At 40.8% G+C, this 19,780-nt stretch overlaps 1 protein-coding gene across 3 annotated transcripts in view; it reads left to right on the top strand.

The window, feature by feature from the left end:
- Nucleotides 1-19,780, top strand: part of fat1a (FAT atypical cadherin 1a) — a 79,786-nt gene that overhangs the window by 23,680 nt on the left and 36,326 nt on the right. For all 3 annotated transcript variants that reach the window (XM_085409534.1, XM_085409536.1, XM_085409533.1), the window contains exons 4-7: nucleotides 9,072-9,133; nucleotides 14,275-14,604; nucleotides 15,469-15,685; nucleotides 17,552-17,691. In XM_085409534.1, coding sequence (XP_085265660.1) covers nucleotides 9,072-9,133; nucleotides 14,275-14,604; nucleotides 15,469-15,685; nucleotides 17,552-17,691 — 749 coding nt within the window. The remainder of the gene's footprint in view (nucleotides 1-9,071; nucleotides 9,134-14,274; nucleotides 14,605-15,468; nucleotides 15,686-17,551; nucleotides 17,692-19,780) is intronic.

The following is a 19,780-nucleotide window of genomic DNA, read 5'->3' as shown; positions in this document are numbered from 1 at the left end:
AGCCTTGGTACTTTCTAACACGTCCTTAATTGCCCTAGTGTTGTCATCGACATTTTAGAGTAGATTATTATCGGTGTGTGCTAACAGATAGAAAGGCTGCTATCTTGATATTTCTGGTTAATGTTGTAATTTCGATTAGTTAACACAAAGATTTTCTGACTGGGAGCCGAAAAATAAATGCGATTAAGAGGTGAGGGGTGTGTGGGACATAGGAGTTTTAGCCTCAAACTAAGTGTGTGAGTGCAGACGGGTGAGAAGAGAGTCCCGGGGAGCAGGACTCTCACATGCCTTTGGGAGGCCTGCTTGGTAGGCACAGGGAGTGTGACAGAGAGCTGAAGCCAGCAGCCAGAGATCACGCGCTGCAAAAAGCTGACCGCATGAAAGAGCGCGCTGGAGAAAAAGGCAGCTTGCAGGCAGCCCTTAAAAATCCTTCCACGGGGTGACCGACAGAAGCTTTGTGAGTTTTACTGCTCTTGTTGACCAAAGACTGCCTTTGAGTTATCAGCTGCACTAAACAAGTTGAAACCTTTAAAGAAAGTACACTGGTGTAAAGAAATGAACGAGATTTATGACACATGAAAAACAGAGAGCTTTGTAGTGAAAATGAAGGGAAAAAGTTTTAACCTTATGATTTTGTTTTCATAATCATTTGAAGTCAAAAAATTAATATATATGAGATTTATGGTCATCACGCTTAAACTTCAATCTATGATAATGGCATCTTATGCCTTGATTATACTCCGTTGCGGATACGGACAGCTGGAGACCCGCTGGCCAAATAGCGATTCCTGTTGTAATTCTTTGAAGTCCGCTTGAAGTCTGCTGCCTGGGGCACATGCATAGTTGGTGCATTGTAATGTAAATTCTTCATGGACAAGTCTGCACAGTCACAAAAAACAGGCAGGCACATGGATGTACACATGAACCCCTGCACTCACCGTCTGATGATGAAATTCACATCACTTGGACCTGAGTGGACTCGTGGATGCAGAAAGTAGAATTGAGGCTTAACAAAATTTGCCACCAGACGGTGGAAGCAACAGCTGACTGACAGCTAATATAATATGGCTACCTATGCATGACTGTTTTTACCCTTCATCCCAGTTGTTAAACCCCAATGAAGAGCGATACGCCCAGGTGAATTCTCATTATTGAAATTGTATTGAACAGTTCCAGCCCTTTTCTTCTTCTGAAGCTAGAAGCTCATTGCTAACAACTGAAAGATATACTATAGGTGATGCTTTGGCAAGCTTGGATGCCATGGACCCAGGGGATGAACTTAAAGGTCAGGGAAACAGTCGCTGAGATTTGCTGCTGTGTATCACTCACTTTTTGTGCCACTCATGTCAACTTTCAATAACGCCTGGGATGAGAAGAGAAAACACACATGATGTTATCTATTGTACTTTTTATATTTTACATTTATATTTATTATTTATCTTGCACCAAGGGAGTGGCACTCCAATTTCGTTGTACTCTGTACAATGATAATAAAGGCTATTCTATTCTTTTCTATTCTATTCTATTCTATTCTATTCTATTCTATTCTATTCTATTCTATTCTATTCTGTGGTTTACCAAAGGCCCAACCACTATCAGGGGAAGTGAGATAGGAAATGGTTACTTCCAACAACTTCCTGATTATTTCCTGCGATTTGAGGTCAAACAATTGTCACTGCTTTCAAAGGACAATATGAGAAACAAATCGTGAAAAAGGAGATTTTCCACCTAAAGTGTTTTGGTGAGCTAAGATTTAGATATTTAAAATAAATCCAATCTGGAACCTTTGTGGTATATCTCTGTTCTCACTGTGAAAGTCATTGTCTTTTTTTTTTGCAAATAGTATCAAATGCCATAACCTTGGATTTTCAGAGAAAACAGATTTGAAAATGAAATTGGAAGAAAATTGACTTTGTATGGAAATTTTTGTGAAAGTAGAGCAGAAATGGATGGATGAAAACACCCGAAGAGAACTGCGATTGACTCGGTGCAAAGTGAATAAACAAACTAATGAATGCCAGATGAGCAACCCCATGACCTAAATGCAAGGGAAAAAAAACATGTCGCTGTAAAATGAAGCACACTAACTATGACAACCACCCGTGTCATTAACACAGATCAGGTGATATCTTTGATTTAATCTTTGAGTGATTTGGGTTTGCAGAAGGCAGCTGAGTAGATAAAATGCTATTCCTGACATTACAGTCGCACAGTCAGCTTAATGTGCATTGTTTTGGTTTGTTGAGTTTGCTTCATTTATATCACATATTTCTTAAGTTAACTGTATAGATGTGGAAGTAAACTTGTAAAAAGCTTAGACATGTGTTACCTCGGGAAGCTCCTGTCCTGTCATAAGGTGATGTGATATAGGACTGCTTTACTTTCTCCCTACATGCATTCACTATCTCAGCTGTGATGTTAAACTGTACCAGCATCATCTTCACTGTTGGTGTGTTATCAGTGTTTTTGTTCAGAAAAACTGAACCTGGTCAGGCTGAATCTGGCTATACTTTATATTCTAACATGTTCTGCTGAACACAGTGTGCGTGTGTCTGTTGTTTGGTCGTAAATGTGAATAAAATGGTCGAGCTGTTAAGTCCTGTACTGCTAGCATCACCTTTATCCTGCTGCCGTCCTCTTTCCTCCTGTGACCTGTGTTTTCTATGCCGAAAACAGTCTTAAGAATCTTTTCATGACAGCAACCTCAGATGCTTCCTTTACTTAAAAGCATTCCTCCAAAGGCAGGGAAAAAATATTTGCCGGTGAGGTTTACCTCAGCCAGTTTGCTTTACAGGTTAAGTCATTGTGATTGGTGGCTACTGGCCCGAGCGGTTACCTGTATGTGTTCTGCCTTGCAGATCTAATTCTTATTAGCCTGAACATTGATTATGTCTATACATTTCACAATTGACCTGTCTTAGTTTCTCTGTTGCATCCTTGACAAAAATTTGGAAACCTTAACCGCCAAATTTTACACAATATGTTTTCAGATTAGAACTATGCCCTGCTGCTAAAAGGTGCTGAGAAATCGCAATCCACACCCTCTTAATCAATTTGACTAAATTAAACAAAGCTCTTATGTTTGTGTCAGTGTGCTTTCATTAGCTTACGTGGCTTCTCTTGGTTGTATTTGTTAAATTCTGTCTGGTGAGGAGATTTGTTGAACTATAGCTGCTTTTAAGGAGCATGCCTCGAGAAGAGAATTTTCAAGATATCTTATTCGGCAGCATTTTCCAGACTTTTCTATTAAAAGTGAACAAGGAGTTCCTGTTTTGATGTAACCTTCCTTTATAAACTCACAGTCTGGTTTTGGTTTTTAGTATCAGTGTACCAGAGTTTTCTGTCCCGGGCTGCATGGCAGACCGTGGGGATGAGGAAAATAGGACCTAAAATGCAGGACTCTTCACTGCAAACAGTGTGTTTATTTACAGTGCGAAAACAGACAATAAATCCACATGCTCTCCCTTCACTCCCGTGTCGTGTCTTCTCTGAAAAGTCCGTGTCTTTGTGCTCTCGGCTCCCGTGTCTCAGCACTCCCCGTGCTGGCTGCTGTCTGGCGCTCCACACGTCTCCTGGGGAAACAACAGAAGCAGCCGTCAGGACACTTTACAACTGCGGGCATACACACACTAACTTAACTGAGCTGAAGACTAACGTGGAGTCTCACGCAATGATGCCACACCATTAAGTAACTCCCTCCGCCGACGCTGATCCGCTGCAGGTGTGTGGCATCCTCCTCGGGCGTGGCCCGTCATCCACAGGCCTGACGGTGCCGGTAGCCTCCTGGTTACAGCCACAACCACGCACACACATACACACACACACCTCCCTATACATAGACACGTGGAACAAAACCCCAGACAGCGAAACAGTGCACACCCATACACCAAATAATAATAATAATGATAGTAATAATAATAACAACAACGACAGTCCACACTGCTCACGGACCCCGAGTCCTCCAGAGCTGGGTCTGTGACATTTACACTGTTTTTCTTTTTTAGTAGTACTGATTGCCACATGAGTAGTGGAAACAGATGTGAAGTTTTAGGCTTAAATGACACACACTTAAATCTTAATGAAGTTGAGAATATTGATACGCTTGTCTGGGTTCTTACATTGAGTTTGTAGATAACCAATAATGCAGTCTCTGTTTGTTATTTTCTTCACAAGAGAAAAATTGTAAGCATTTAATTGAGGAAGCAGGCAGCTCGCAAGTTTTTTTTCCCATCTCTTCATATCCAGATATGAAAAAATTTTTTTTTGGGGGGGGGGGGTAACAGATCAATCTTCTTAACAACAACTTCTGGAGTGTATTTCTGTCACGCAAGAGAAACTAGTGCAACCCTAAATGAAAGAAAAACACGGTACACACACCAACAGTGAGCTAAAATGAAATAAGTGAGCATAAATTAGGCAAAAAGCACACAATGTTTTGTTTTTAAAATTAGTTTTTTCCCCTTTGCTTTGTTGGAAAGATGAGGGTCTCGTTAGGGAGGCAGCCACTGTGATGGTAAGGGAAACAATAATGTGCTACATGCCTTATGTGCACAAACGAAATTAGTAATGGCAGCAGGGGCGTGCATGCCTCATTGGCACACTGTCAGTCAGACATCGACAAACAAAAGGAGACCAAAATCATAACAACAAAAAGTTTATTAATAGAACTTCTAGGCATTTGTGACATGGCGGTGTCATATTACGCTCTTACCCTTTTTTATCCTTGGCTAGCTCTTTTTTTTCTCTTTCGGCCAGAGCTCAGCGTCAGTTCATCAGCGATACTAAATGTCTCCAGCCACTGCAGACACCCAGCACATTCCTGATTGTCTGGAGTCACGGCTAAATGGATGTCACATAAATATGTGTGTCACTCTCAAGACTGCTAATCTCAACAGCAATTAACCACCCTAACAATGCCCTGGACTCCTTTACTCCCTTCAGGCCACCATTTTGGAGCAGTGGTTGTAGAGCTCAAGGCCATGGTTGAGAGTGCCACTGCTGCCTTTCTGTTGTTTTTCTACCCCTCTCAAAACAGCATGGCTATAATTACTGTCGGCCCAGCTCAGCCCACGCCTGAGGATGGCTTTTCTGTGTGTAAGTGTGTATGAGAGTGTGTGTGTGTTGTGACAAAGGCTGCGGGTTGAACGTGCAGACGTCGTTGGTCAGCTCTGGCTTACTAACTAACCATTTTACAGTTCTTTAACATTTAAGTAGTGACAGAGTGGAGGTTTGTGGAGGTAAGGCCTGCATACAGGGACCACTCCTGGCAAACAGGTTGAGATTTACTGAACATTCAAAGTTTTTAGGGGGAAAAAGTTAGAATTATTTTCTGCAAGTGATATCAGCAGCAGAGTATTAGAGTGGGCGGCAAGTCCCTCGGTCAGAGATCTGCCGGCACGCTGGCAGCATGTCAGACATAAATGGAACAGAAGCAAACAAAAGCTTTTTAAACCACAACACAACTTGCATCAAACAGCTTTTCTCGTCCGCACCAGATGCTACATATTTTTCACATTTAATGTTTGATTCCACTCTCAGACCTCAGAAAGAGCGCTGGTTTCACGCTCCATCAAAATTCTAAAATACTTAGACCTTAAACATTTGAGAAAGACCTGAAGTTTTTGGCTTAACCCAAAGCTTCAAGTCTGTCCACTTCATTGATTTACCAGATTTGTCTGGTATTGTGACACGGGAAAGTGGTTTCTAAACTGGTCCAGTGAACCGTGGAAGGATGAACAATTAGCCATTTAGCTTCCCGGGCGGGGCTAGCATTGTTGTTGAGCTGTTTTCAAGCTGTGTGCTAGAACTAAGGAGGAGTAATACAATAGAAGAAGACAAAGTAAAAGAAACAATGCTGACTGTATGCACCAACGGCACTGTAGTTTGGTTTTTGTGCTTTGCTTTGCTCTTAAACCCTGCTTCGCCAGCTCCTCTGCATGGCTACACATTATCGACTTAAAGTTAGATATAGCTAGTCCACTGTGATCGATCAGGAAAACCAAACACCCTCACACACAGAAATCTGTTACATTTAAGACCAAGTATTAACAGCTCAGGAAACTCGAGATGAGCTTGTAGTTTAAACACTTTCATTAAGATGCATTGCCCTGAAACCGCCTTTGTATTGGAGAGCTGAATTCACTGATTACTCCATTAGCATTAAAAGTAAAGCATCTGCTTTGAGAGCAAATAGTTTCTTTAAAGTCATTTTACTGAAGAAAAAAAATGTAAAAGCATCTTTTCAATGTGACAGTTTTCTGATTTGCCTTTTGTTGACACTAAATTGAATGACTTTGAATTTGTGGCTCACACTGAGGTCTGAAAAACACGAGCATTTAATCAATTAACTGAAAAAAGATTGAATGTTAATAAAAATAATCATTAGGTAAAATCCTACGCACCAGAAAATCTTTGTAAAAGGGCACGAGGTCATACTAAATGATTAAGGGGATTTGTTTACTGTGTGAAAAGGCTTTTTCAATGCAACCTGCTACTGAATGTGTCACCCTGCAGTTCCAGCTTAGTTCAGAAAAGATTGACATTACAGATCATATAAGTTCTTTGTTTTATGTTGAGGTCGACAGAGTCTTTACCACGTGAACCATTTTAGCTCATTTTTTAAACAAAACTTCCATCCCCTCTTATTTTTTCAAAGCAGATTTGGCAGTGCTGCCGGAAAAAAAAGGAAGGGATTATAATAGAACAAAAATATGCACCATTTTTGAAAATGCGCTCGTACAAAAAAGGAAACCAGCAACGGTGCTAAATTTGTGTCATTAAGTTATCATCTTGTGTGCCCGCTGCTGCTGAGTCAATGTTTGTGAGACGGTAGCTCTGGACGGTCTCTACAAAGCAGGACTGAAACTCGGAGCGGGATTGGGATGAAGGCCAGGTCCTTGTTCTTTTCATTGTATTTGGTTTTGCTTTGTTTGTTGCGGCACCGACACATACGTTTACATCACAGGCTGGATTTTTTTGATACCTTGCTCTGGTTCGATCAGGCAGCTGATTTGCAGAGAAATTATAACTTACACATCCAGACGTAATGTGGTTAATGATGCCATCTGTATTCAGCGGTACAATACATACTTAGAGAGAATAGTTACCTAACTCAAGCACGCAGGGGAGCTTAAAAACATTACCATCCATCATCTCCGGCCTCGCCGAAGCACATGAATAATTAGTCAGCGTGGCCTGCTTTGATGATAATAATCTTACAGCATGCAAACCCATCTAACCCATGCTGATTCTGTGCTCTTTTGCAGAAGTCATGCAAGAGTAATCCCAGCAGCTCATATAAATTTACCAAACTTAATTTGTTTTGTCAGTGCTAGTGATGTCATATCTTACACTGGTGAGCAGAGGGGGGGGGTTAAAAGAGGTGTTAATTTAGAGCCCTCATTCATATGTGCATGTTCAAGATTTTGCTTTAAAGTAAAATCTAAATTGGTTGCCCATTAATATGTATCCACGTGAGGTAAGCAGAGCAAAATATGGGTTGCAGCTTGAGGAAAGGTGTTATTGCACTTACTTTTTTCCCTGACCAGATATCAGTAGACGTATATCTCTACAGCTCACTGTGAAGATTAAATAAAGCCTAAGAAGAAGAGGATAAAAAGAGGGAGCAGGAGCAGCACTCACTTATATCCACGAATCGCAGAGCTAGGGAGGGCTATTTCAGGAGCTGTAAGTTGTGGCCTGCTATTCTTGTTGCAGGCATATGTGCCATTGATGGGTTTGGGTTTCGGAAATCCTTTGCTTTATGCTAATCAGGCGCAGTGTGGCAAGCAGGCAGCTATGGTGCGGTCGAAGTTGGCATGTCTACTCTATACTCAGTGTCCTTACAAAGTTGCAATTACATTGGGAGTGAGAACAGAATGCTGCCTATAATGTAGCAATACCCTTCCCCCCTTCTTCCTCTTCTCTTTGCTTCTCTTGTTTGTGAACTTGATTGAAAATAGGATTCGTCAGGAACTCAAGATTCCAGCTTGTTTTATTTTTACTTTTGTCAAAGCTCGGCGTAACAAGGTTTCCCTCGTGTGATTGATGTCACACATCATCAATCGTCCTACTTAAACTGAGTGATAGTGCTCGACAAAACTGTTGAAAGGTTTTAAATAGCAGTAGGATCTCACTTTTGCCTCTTGTATAAAAGTGCTCAGACCTGCGGGTGATGTCTTACTGGCTGTCTATTATTCAGCTTGTGGAAAAACTAAAAGTAGGGTGTCAAGCCTGTGCTGCTGTTGGGGTACTATTTTCAGGTCAATGTGATATTTCCCATACACAAGACAGTATACTGGGCTGTCTGGCAACAGGATAGGCCAGGAACAAGGAAGACCACAGGGAAAGCACTTATCCAGACGCAGACTGATGACATATCACCAGGGTTCAGAGTATGTCACCCAACAATGAGTGGCAGGATTGTTTTTTTCTTTGGTCAGTCAAACGTTTGCTTTGCTGAGAACTTTGGCGTGTTTATAATTTAAAAAGCAGACATTGAGACCAATCTGGCTGATTAGCATGCGGCACATTTTGGACACGGCTCTGTTCATGGTTATTGGTTAAGAATATATATATATATATATATATATATATATATATATATATATATATATATATATATAACTAAACACTTGCAATAACAGTAGTGATAATGATATTATCCTGACAGAATTTGAAGGGTTTTTTTTGTCTTTTTCTGACAAATGAATTAAACTCAATATGTTATCATAACTCCAAACAATATGAAGTTACACTCAGATCACAATGAAAAGTCCGCCAGATCAACTGGTTAACTTTACTTACTTTACTTCTGCTGTCATCATTAAGTTCCAGTGTTGAGCGCCAACCAAATAATTGCAGGTGTTCGATTATTTGTGTGCACACTGCCATGCTGCTTTTTAAATGTCACAGTTGTGGTCTTATCTTATCTATGGCATAATCTTTAATTTTGTATTTAAAAAAAAAGTGGCAAAATCTGAGCAATGCTTGTTTTCCCTTAATTTTATCGTTATGTCGTTTATGTATTTTTATGTATAATTAATGCTGTTTTTGCCGATTGTCTTTTCCAGGTTTGGTTACAACAACTTCCAGGAAACTCGACAGAGAGCAGCAGGACGAGCACATCCTCGAGGTGAGCACTGCATTTCAGCTCATTTTCAATTCTAAAGAAACCGTCTTTAATTCATGTGAAAATGAATGAGCAGCATGATAATTAGAAACCTTTAAGGTCAACGTGCTCCAGTTTAAAGAAAAAAAAATCACACTAGAGAGCTGGGCATTTTCCCTTCTCTGTGGTTTGGCATTTGCAGTCAACTTTGGCTGCCTGCCACATGTTGCCAACAAAAACGATCTTCTTGGATATGCAAGAGAGCTCTTTCAGAATAATTTCTCCTTGTAGTGATTTCCGGACGGGGTAGGAGGGAGAGGTAGGAGGCGTGTGGGAGATCCTGGTGACTGTTGCTTTGTTCCTTCCCACTGTTCCATCTCGTGGATGGAGCGAGCTGGAACAGGAAGCTGCTGTCAGACCAACAGGCCGACGTCTAAACTTGCGGGTTTTAATTGAGCGCGGCTCCATGCGCTCCCTCCCTCGCGCTCTCTCACCACAGAGCCGAGGCTGATAATAGCTCTTTTAATTGTGTTTCCGGTGGTGGCAGGGAGCAGATCTGACGCCTTTTAATTATTGTTAGAAGTTACACAATTCAGTGAGCTCTGGGTGACATTTAATGTGCTGGTGTATCTGGTGCCTAAGCAGTGTCGTATTTCATACTCCGATTGTACACTACACTGCACTAATTGCATTACATGACTGAGAGTAAATGATAGGGATAAAAGTGGGGGAATAAGGGAGGACTGTATTCCTTTAGGGAGCTGGCGAGTGAACTGAATGTAAGAGAAAAAAAATGCTTTGCACTATATTTGTTGAATGTGGGTGGACTATATGTTATCAAGGTCGAAAACACACAACTCCTGCAGCCATTGTTTTCCGGTAAAAGCTAAATTGCTGCTTCCAACATTTGGGTTTTGGAATTAGGAAGTTCGAGAACCTGTCTGGTGCAAAAAACAAACAAACCCAGAGCCGTGTAACTATAGCAACTTAAGAAGTTTGTGCATGTTGGTTGCAGGTTATTATGAATTCAGCAGGAAGCTCTTTATTGGTGCAGCAGCACAAACCCTTAAACCCTACAATTTGGCATCCGGGCGCAAGCAGAGCAAATCAAATTGAAGTCCTAACTAGTGAAGTTTTTTTGTGCTAGCCTGTTGTAGGAGAAGAAACCAAACATGTGGGACCATGTGGAACATGTGGAGCAATTACGGTGGGGGCTGTGTCAGCATTGTTTGCTCCAAATGCCAAGAAGAGTTGGAGGGAGCACAGGGGGCCTTCAGCTTTTATGATGAGATGGATGGGGGTTGGTTGTTGTCGTGTGCCTGTGTGTGAAAGAGAGACAGAGAGAGAGAGAGAACTAAAAGCAGAAAGGCAGTGGGGGAATTTGAGAAAAGGCAAAGCTGCTCTTGATAGATCTGAGTGTGGGCTCTAGCGGCAGGATCACAGGCCTTCATCCTAGGAAGGAGGGGGTGGGTAAATAGCAAAAGTGGGACATGCCAGGACATGCCGAGGATTTAGGCCTGGGACTGTAGAGAGCACATTATAATGTAAAAGCAGTGAATGGACTGCTTGCATCAGTTGTTTGTGGCATGTTTAACAAAGTTGTCAAACATGCCACAAACAACTGATGCAAAAAACCTTGTCCTGATTAATCTGTAAATGTATTAAATGTCAATGAAAGAACAAAAACAAAATTCACATCATATATTTTCAAAATACATTATTTATAAATAACCAGCTATTGTGGTGTTAAAATAGGTAATTTAAAGCTTAAATCCATCTTAAAGCAACAATGTGTAACATTAGTTGAGCAGTGGCAGTCACTGGGGTTCCATCTTCAAGGTGGCAAACTTACTAATACAGGACACGTCAGTGGCTCATCTCCATACAAAACATTAATCGTGGTACGTGTGGGTCAGCCAATTAGAACCTTAATCGTTTACATATGATCGCTTCACTTTTTGCCGTTTACTCTCTTCAGGAAATTGAATCCAGGCCACAAACTGTCAAAATGGACTGCCTTGGTCTATGATAAAAGTCACTAAGCTGTTTTCACATATGAGCTCCAGAAACCGTCGGGAGAATCAGCTCCAGACATTTTCTTAAGTTATGTTTTCTCAGATGTAGCACACAGCAGGAGATGGTTTTGTTCATTCCCATTCTCACTAATGGAACCATTTGGTTTTGGTGATGGTGGTGCCTGAGCAAAGAGTGCACAAAGGAGGTCAGATGACAGCCACTCACCAGCTGTGGATAGCTGGTACCTGCTTTATTCTCAAATCAGAGATCACACAAAATCCGAGAACACACAGCCTTGGGGGAAGAATAGGCAGATATGTAAAAAACTGTTTAATGTCAGATGTCTCCTCTCCTTTTTTGGCTCCATCTAAGCTAGAGCAGAGTTCTTTTCTATCCACCAACACAACTTGGAAAAGGAATAGCTGACCCGGTTGTAATAACCTTTAACTTAGCAGCCCGGCTCGCTTGCCCCTCGTGTGCTTTCTTGCACAGTGCTTACTCATGACTTTCTGCAAGATGGAGCTTGTTACACCAGATTCGTGCTGCAGCAGCTTGTGCCCCCTATAGCTGTAATCTGCTGAAGTCTGCTCTGAGTGTCTTTGGCAATTAGGTTTTCTCAGAAGATTGTATCACCCAAGTTACAAACTGTCAGAAGAGGCGTTAATGGGGTCGGGAGTGAGAATTTAAGGAAATGCTGATCTTTCTGCGATTTAAAGGATTTATTTAAATACTTCTAAGATGAAGACAATATACATCTTGTTTTCTACTTACTTTATTTTTATTTATGTAGCGCCAAAACGATGTGACCCTACTACAATACATAAAGAACCCCAAGAATCAAACAACCCTTTATGAGCGAGCATTTGGCAACAGTGGGGAGGAAGAACTTGCTTTTAACAGGAAGAAAGCTCCAATAGCACCAGTCTCAGGGAGGGCAGATATCTGCTGCGATCGGTTGGGGGTGACGGGAGGAAGACAGGACAAAAGACACAGTAAAAGAGTGAGATTTAGAGAGAAGAGAGAACTTTAACTCATTGTGTACCGGTACATTGTCTTCTATGAATGCTTCAGTTTTTCAAGTTGCAGCTTCACAGCAGTGCTGGATTTGTGCTGTGAACAGACTGCCCCCGGTCTAACGTCTCAGTCTTTTGTCTGCTCGCCTAATTATCAGACAAAGGCTTTTCATGTAAATTTCCCAAAGAGATGCACATTGTGATGGATAGCTGGGTAGCTATAGCTATAGGGTAGCACTTCATTTGACTATTTGAAATGGCACTTAACATAAACAAAGCGCCTTGTTTATGTTTATCCATCACACTCTGGTATTCACGCTCTGGTATCTTGTCATCCACTTTCATAAATTCTGCTCATTTCAGTAGCACGGACAGCTGCAGACAGTGAGGGGAAAACAAAAACACATTTCTTTAGTAATTGAGTCTATGGTACCAAATGGTATGTCTCTGACCCTGGACTCCTGACTGCTCTTAGTAAAGTACTTAGCAGATGGTTTTAAATGACTGTGACATTTGTTCTGCCCTTCTACAGCGTTTTGCAGCTTGAAGACAGAAATGGTCACTTCTCCTCCAGTGCTCAGATGCAAAGCTCTCAAGCCCATTTTCTGGGACTTTCTAAAAATTGTGCTTGTTTAGGTCAGCCTGTTGCTGTTTGTTTTCGATTAAGCTCCTCAGACTGTGCGCATTAACGTCCAAAGTCATACTGATGTGTTAAGTCACGGCAGAAGTGACAAAGCCTTAGTGTGCCACCAGTAACACCTGATGCAGGGACTTAAATTAGAGCCATGTTAATGATGTAGTTGTTTAACACTGACTTTTATACTGAATGCTTCTGGGGTTTAATAAAACCTCCTGCCTTTAGTTGAGAGTATTTAGACTTAATGTTTATTAGCAGTTCAGAATCTTTGTGTGCATACTTGACACACAGCAGCAGAGTCGGTGCGGCGGGTGCTACCAGACTGAATAGGTGCAGCTAATTAAAAATAATTTTTATCTCACAAGCCAATCTTACCATGATTACAAGGACACATATGAATTTTTTTTTTTTTTTTTTTTTAAGAAATCATGTTTATCTAAACCTAGTAACTCCACACAATAATTTCAAAAATGTTTCTCTGAAGTAATTTACGACCGGAGTGTTGGACTAACCCATCTCCAGCAATAGAAGAATGCCAAACAACTTGTTCCTGCTGGATAATTGGTTTCCTTTTTAGAATAGACTTTCTGACAGTGAATCACAGGGGGAATTGGTTTTAAAAGAATAGTTTGGTTTCTTTGAAATGTGGTTGTATGGGGGTATGTATTGGTAGTCAGCAGATGGTTGTCGCTACACCCACCCTAGTTTGGAGAAACAGACAGGAGTCCATGCACTCAGGCTGTACTGCTGTAGGCGAGGTTAGCAGAAACATATTTTAGCCACTTAGCCACAAATCAGTATGCATTTATCTTGTTTTTCACATTACTACTTTGCTGTCAACTGTCCTTTCCAGCTGGAAACTAAAGCGGCTGTAATCAGAGCCACCAGACTCAGCAGAACATGCGTATTTGTGATGCGCTGTGGTATGACTGAGGTATTTCAATACGCCACTTTGGGTCTAAAATAACCTTTTAAAGCACCGAAATCACAGAAAAACTCAAACATAACGGCTCAAGACAGGAGCAGACCAGCAACTGATTGTTTTGATTGTATTTGATCATAATAATATTTATTTTCTAGTGGTGAAAATTTGAAAACTATTTTTTAGGTCACTGCTGTTTGCTTCTCTAAACTGCAGGCTACTTTAGACGATTCACTGACTAAAAGTACCTCATAAAAGTCCACCTCAAAGAAACCAAAGTATCCCTTTAGTTCTGCTTGCCAGTTCACTCACTAAAAAGGAAGTGGAAGAAAAGGATAATAAAGTGAAAAAGCATGCCTCTTTCTTTTTTCTTTGTTAATTATTTGGGGCTGCAGTATGATTGTTTTGTAACAGAGTGTCTTAATCTTTACAAATTCCCAGGATACTTACTGTTCTGTTATTGATGCTGATATAATTCACTGCCTTCAGTTTGGGCTGTTGTGACTTGAAGAGATAAGCTCTGTTGAGGGTGATTTAAAGTTCACCTCATCAAATTATACTTTTTCTTTCCTTTCAGGTAACCATCACCGACCACGGCGTTCCTCCAAAATCCACCACTGTTCGCATCATCGTGCAGGTCCTCGACGAGAATGACAACAGGCCGTTGTTCCTGGAGAAAATCTACAAGATCCAACTCCCTGAGCGGGAGAGGCCTGAGAATGAGAGAGCCATGAAGAGGTACCCGGTGTATCGGGTGATTGCGTCAGACCGTGATGACGGACCTAATGCTGAGATCTCATACAGCATCGAGGATGGAGATGAACATGGAAAATTCTTCATCGAGCCCAAGACGGGCCTGGTGTCGTCCAAGAAGTTCTCCTCTGCAGGAGAATACGACATACTTACAGTGAGTATCTATAATCGCAGGCTACCTCTCTGTCCTCAGCTTCAGAGTCTCTCAGCGAGCACTGCGCTTTTACAACAGATGCTTGTTTGTTGCTTTATTGTTGTGCTCTCCTCATCCCCTCAAGTTTTATTTGTCTCCACGGTTCTTTAGTTGTTGTTTTGCGTCTTTGTGTTTAAAGCTGCAGTGTAGTATCTGTAAGAGACACTGAATGCTAATTGGTGCACACACTGCTGGATTTAACTTTTCTTAAAGAAAAAATAATTTATATATGCAATTTTTGGGAGCTTGTTCCATACACTAGCAATAACAGTGAGAAGATATTCTTAGGATTTATGTTTTCTTTTCTTTTTTTTGCTGTGATTCAACAGCTGTGTTTGTAAAGATCCAAATTTTTCAGCCACTGATGTGACATCGAACTTTGGCTGTTGACAGTTTTATCAGTGTCAGAGCATTATGACAGTTGTTTTGTTGAAGAGTATCTTAAGATTTGGTTGGAAAAAAGTGTTATGTGTTTGAAAATGAACGCTGCCTGTCAATCTTCCGCCTGCAAGGTAAACAAAAAAACCCAAAACAGGATCTTCATGAACACTGTTAGCTGTAAACATTTCATTTGGTAGTGATACTAATTTTCTAATATGCAGACTCAAGTCTCCAAAAGTTGCTCACTGTAGCTTTATAGTACAAAACACAGAATCACCAAAGAAGTCCAGACACAAGGCGTTGCTTATCCTGATGCAGACATCTCAGTGAACTTTGAAGGGTTTCAGGGAGATGAACTCCTCTGGAGCTACACAGAAAGTAATTTGGAGGAAAACCATCACATAACAGTTTGTAACACAGACTTCGATTGTCTGCCTCTCTTAGATTAAAGCTGTCGACAATGGACGACCTCAGAAATCCTCCACTTGTCGTCTGCACATTGAGTGGATTCCCAAACCACAACTGCCAGCCGACGCAGCTTCCCTGGCTTTTGAGGAGTCCCCCTTCACCTTTTCTGTCATGGAAAGCGATCCTGTGGCACACATGGTGGGCGTCGTGGCCACTGAATCCTCCGATGTTCCCGTGTGGTTTGAAATCACAGGTAGGGTCTCCTTTACATTCATATTTCATGTTGAGTGCATGCATGCTGTATAAATGCTCAATTACTGCTTTATAGATAGAGAAACACTTTAGTACTAACACAGTGTATGTGTGTAGTGTGGCTGAGCGGATGATTAGAAACAGTAACTTTAAATAGAGATATTTTATAGTGCATTAAGGCTTTAAGTTGTTTCTTATATAAGATTGCATTTGATAACTCATTTGAGCAGCCGGCATTAATCCTTTCGTAGCGATGTTAGCTGTCTTACACACCCAAAATGCAAATAAATAAACTTTTTAAAAATCTTTCTCTATATTTTTCTCCATATTAAAGACACTTTTCCATTAAATGTACACCATATAAAGATGCAAACATCAGGTACATTATGACAGAGAATTCCGGTGTAAATGGTCAGTCATAATAGCGAATAATGCCCGATGTCCTCTTTGATTGCTACTTTGTCTTAGCAACGTAGCAGTGACTGACATTTTGGCTTTCAGCACAAGTTCTGTCTGCCCACTTTTTAACATATGGAAAATGATGTTAGTAGGCATGCAGAAATGAGCAAAACAAGCACATAAACCCCCCCATTTGGACTGTAAATAATCTCAAACAAACAAGCAAAAAGAAAGGTGAATACAAATGTTTCAGCTGAAGATTAGAGATCTTATGTAAGCTCCGTGGCAGCTGTGGTTTCTTAATCAGCCTAAATATGCCTAAAAGGTGTTAGAGCCTGTATTTCTTTAAAGCAGTTTACTCGCCAGTGTGAAAACTTGAGGCCATTTTTCTCCGTTTTATTGCTCGTGCAGTTACAGCTCCCTGTCTTTTGTAAAGCTGTTGGTTGAAATAACCGAATTGCATCATGAATCAGTCGGCCATAATCGATAAATATTGATACTCCTCCTAGCTTCTTTTGTGTGAGGCGGCTGACATGTAGTATATTTCCTTACAGTTTTAATTAGCAGCTGTGTTTTGAAGTGTTAAAACATGATTCATCTTTGTTTGCTTTTGTTTTTTGTATTGTAGGCACTGTGTGCATGAGAAGATTTAAAAAGGCTGTGTTTGGAAATGCCTGCCTCTTCTCCCTTCCTCCCAGCCTGTCTTTCCTCTAATCAATGTCTGACTGACACATCTCTTTTTCTTCTCTTCTTTCTCCGTGCTCTTTCACTGCTTTCCCTTTTTCCTCTGGAATGTTCTGTTTGGTTGGATATTTGCAAGACGGCATAGAGGATACTGAGATGTTTTACATCCTTCAGATGGCTTGTGACCACAACTGTACAGCAGAAGGTATCTGCTGAGATCTCCTAATAGGCTGTGCTATATTAAGAGATCATCCTGCATTGTCTGTTGGTGCTGCCCGTTGGCTGTGGTTGACTTGTGTTGTGTTATGGGATTGATGTTGTGCCACATTTTTCCACTAAAACCTGTGACCTGATTAAAAGTCTCACAGGGGTTAGGAAACCCTCCTCCTCATTCTGTGTGTGAATTAGAGCTTCAATTTGTAGCAAGGTTCACCATTACAGTTCAGAAGTCTTTTTTATAAATGTCTGTCGTGTTGTTATCCAATCATCACTTTGCCTTTTTGTACCCATACTTTCAGCGTTTTGGTTAATTGCATGAAATGGCTATTATGTGGGGAATGTTTAGCTAGAACAGGAAATCTGCATCGATAGCTAATGACATCAGCGTAAGCGTATCTGTTCATTATCTTCGACTCCAGCAGAGCAGAAAATTGATGTTTATGTGTCCATCTCTGTGCCCCCATCTAATGTTTATATAACCTTGCTACATGCACAGAACTAAACAGTGATATGTCTCTAATCTTCAGTCTTTCCATGTTTGTGCAAAAAACATGTTCTTCCACAGGTGGTAATTATGACAGCCGCTTTGACGTGGGCAAGGCCAGCGGAACCTTGATTGTAGCGCGGCCCCTGGACGCAGAGCAGAAATCAAATTACAACCTGACAGTGGAAGCCACGGATGGGACACGAACTGTCAGCACCCAGGTAATTGAAACACTAATGAAGCGGTTGGAGGCTGATGAGGCAGTTGTCATGATTCTGTTTTCCTCATGGGAAATTGCACGAGTAAAGAGGAGGGTAATGAGTGAAGCGGGCGCTAAACTGTCTTGTTTGTTGGGATATGTTGATGTCCTCTCATTGCATTCAGCTGAGCAGGAAAAATGGCGTTTTGTATGTGTGAACCTCATTATATACCTAAATGACTTGAGACACAAAACCAATGAGACGATATGGGATGTGTTGTGGCGAAGCTGTGAGGTTTTTCCATTATATGGCGCTGCCTGTGTTTATGCATGAGGATTTTTTACTTTTTTGTTTATCAGATATGAAGACAGATGTTTCAACAACAGCAAGAACAAACATTTTAGTAAAGTGGGCTTTAGTCACTTAGCAAGAGTTGAATAAAGGGGATCGATACCCTTCTGGTAACTGCTTACTTAGGGTCTTATGTGGGAATATTATATTTGCTCAGTGAATTTTTAATTTTCTTTTGTTGGCAACTAGTAACTCTGTGACTCCCTTTAATACAGAGGTGAGTGTAGGTGAACTTTTAACCTTTTGCCCGAGCAGCCAGATGTTTTTGTTGCTTCTTTGCTGCTGAAAAGCTTCTGCTAACCATATCCTGGTTGTAAATTTGTATTTCCTGGGGGTTATCTTTTTGGGTTATATATATATATATATGTACATCCCAAAAAGACAAAAAAAAACTTGAGAAAGAAAGTTTTTGTAATCCACTTTAAAGTCGTCATAGGGGTAGGCGGCATTCCTCTTCTTCCTCTGTTCTCCCCCTTCACAGTTGCGCACTGAGCACCAGGAATCTTCCATTGTCTCATTCCTGATGCGGAGCTGCTGTGATGATGGTGCTGTCTAGCCAAAGTCTTTTTTTTTGTCTTTATTTTTTTTCAAGTGTGCATTCTTGAGCCCGCTCAACTCCTCCCCTCTGCTGTGTCTCTCCCTGAACCTGTGGACCTTCTCTTTCTTTTTTCCGAGAGGAACAAATTGCCTCGGCCTTTTCTGAATGAAATGAATAACTAAATATGCAACAGATACAGTATGCTGCTCCCTGGCTGATACCAAAGCTGAGCTGCCATGATAAAAGCTTTTGAGCATGCAAGTTGTCTTTGTGCAGACGGTCATGCCTTGTCCATGAGATTTTGAACATTTTTACATGGTAGTTTGGGTCATGTGTGATGGCAGCATTCACGATGTTTTGTCCTTTGTCCTCAAAGGGGAGCATCAGAGGACTGTAGCTGGAAAAGAATCTATTTGTTGTCACTCTGTATGAATAAAGCCTTTCATCATCTGGCTACTGTGCTCCACTGAGCCTTGGATGAAGCACTTCTTTCACTGGCATTTTGCAGCTCATCCACGGAAGCAGCACGTCCTTTAGTTTAGTGCAAAACCTTAAAAAACACTCACAAAGTTGCTGTTTTCTGCATCCGCCTGCAAAGCACTTTCTTAAAAGCCCTGGCAACAGACACTTATTTAAAAGCCTCTCAGTGATATTGTATGCAGTGACATTTTAAGTCAATTAATCACATTCAAAGGTTAACCTATTCAAAAGGTCTAATTCTCAGTGTAGCCTGATTTTCAGCAGGACCTTCTGTACTTGCAGCCCTTTTACAAGTGTAGGGGATGGATTCATTTATGCTTTATATAGAAAACCCCACAAAATCTCAGTTTTTGTATATAATTGTACGAATTCCAAGCATCTAGACTTTTGCTAATGCCATGACATTTTTTAAAAGCATATTGCATAAAAGTATATCAGAAAAATATTGTATTCATCAGCTTTTAGTGTTTTTAAGTCGTGCAGTAAAAACTGAACTCTTGGAATGGAAGTCCAGTATATAGTCTCATTTTAATGTGCCGTCCTTCACAAAATCTGAAAAATTTCATGTGCAGCTCGCAGAATATTGAGTGATGATGACTTTGAAGGATGCTCAGCTGTATGATTTATTCCATATTAGCCATGAGTTTCTTTATTTGAAACAGGTTAAAGGAGCATCACTTGTATATCAGAACACACATTTTCTCATTGGCTGCAGGTTTTAAATGTGTTTATTTATGTAAA

This window comes from Rhamphochromis longiceps, linkage group LG6 (genome assembly GCF_057381845.1).
Source record: "Rhamphochromis longiceps isolate RC_006_pf linkage group LG6, R_longiceps_female_GT1.1, whole genome shotgun sequence".
Taxonomy (NCBI): domain Eukaryota; kingdom Metazoa; phylum Chordata; class Actinopteri; order Cichliformes; family Cichlidae; genus Rhamphochromis; species Rhamphochromis longiceps.
Note: the sequence above shows the minus strand (reverse complement) of the source record. Positions and strands in the feature narration are given on the sequence as shown.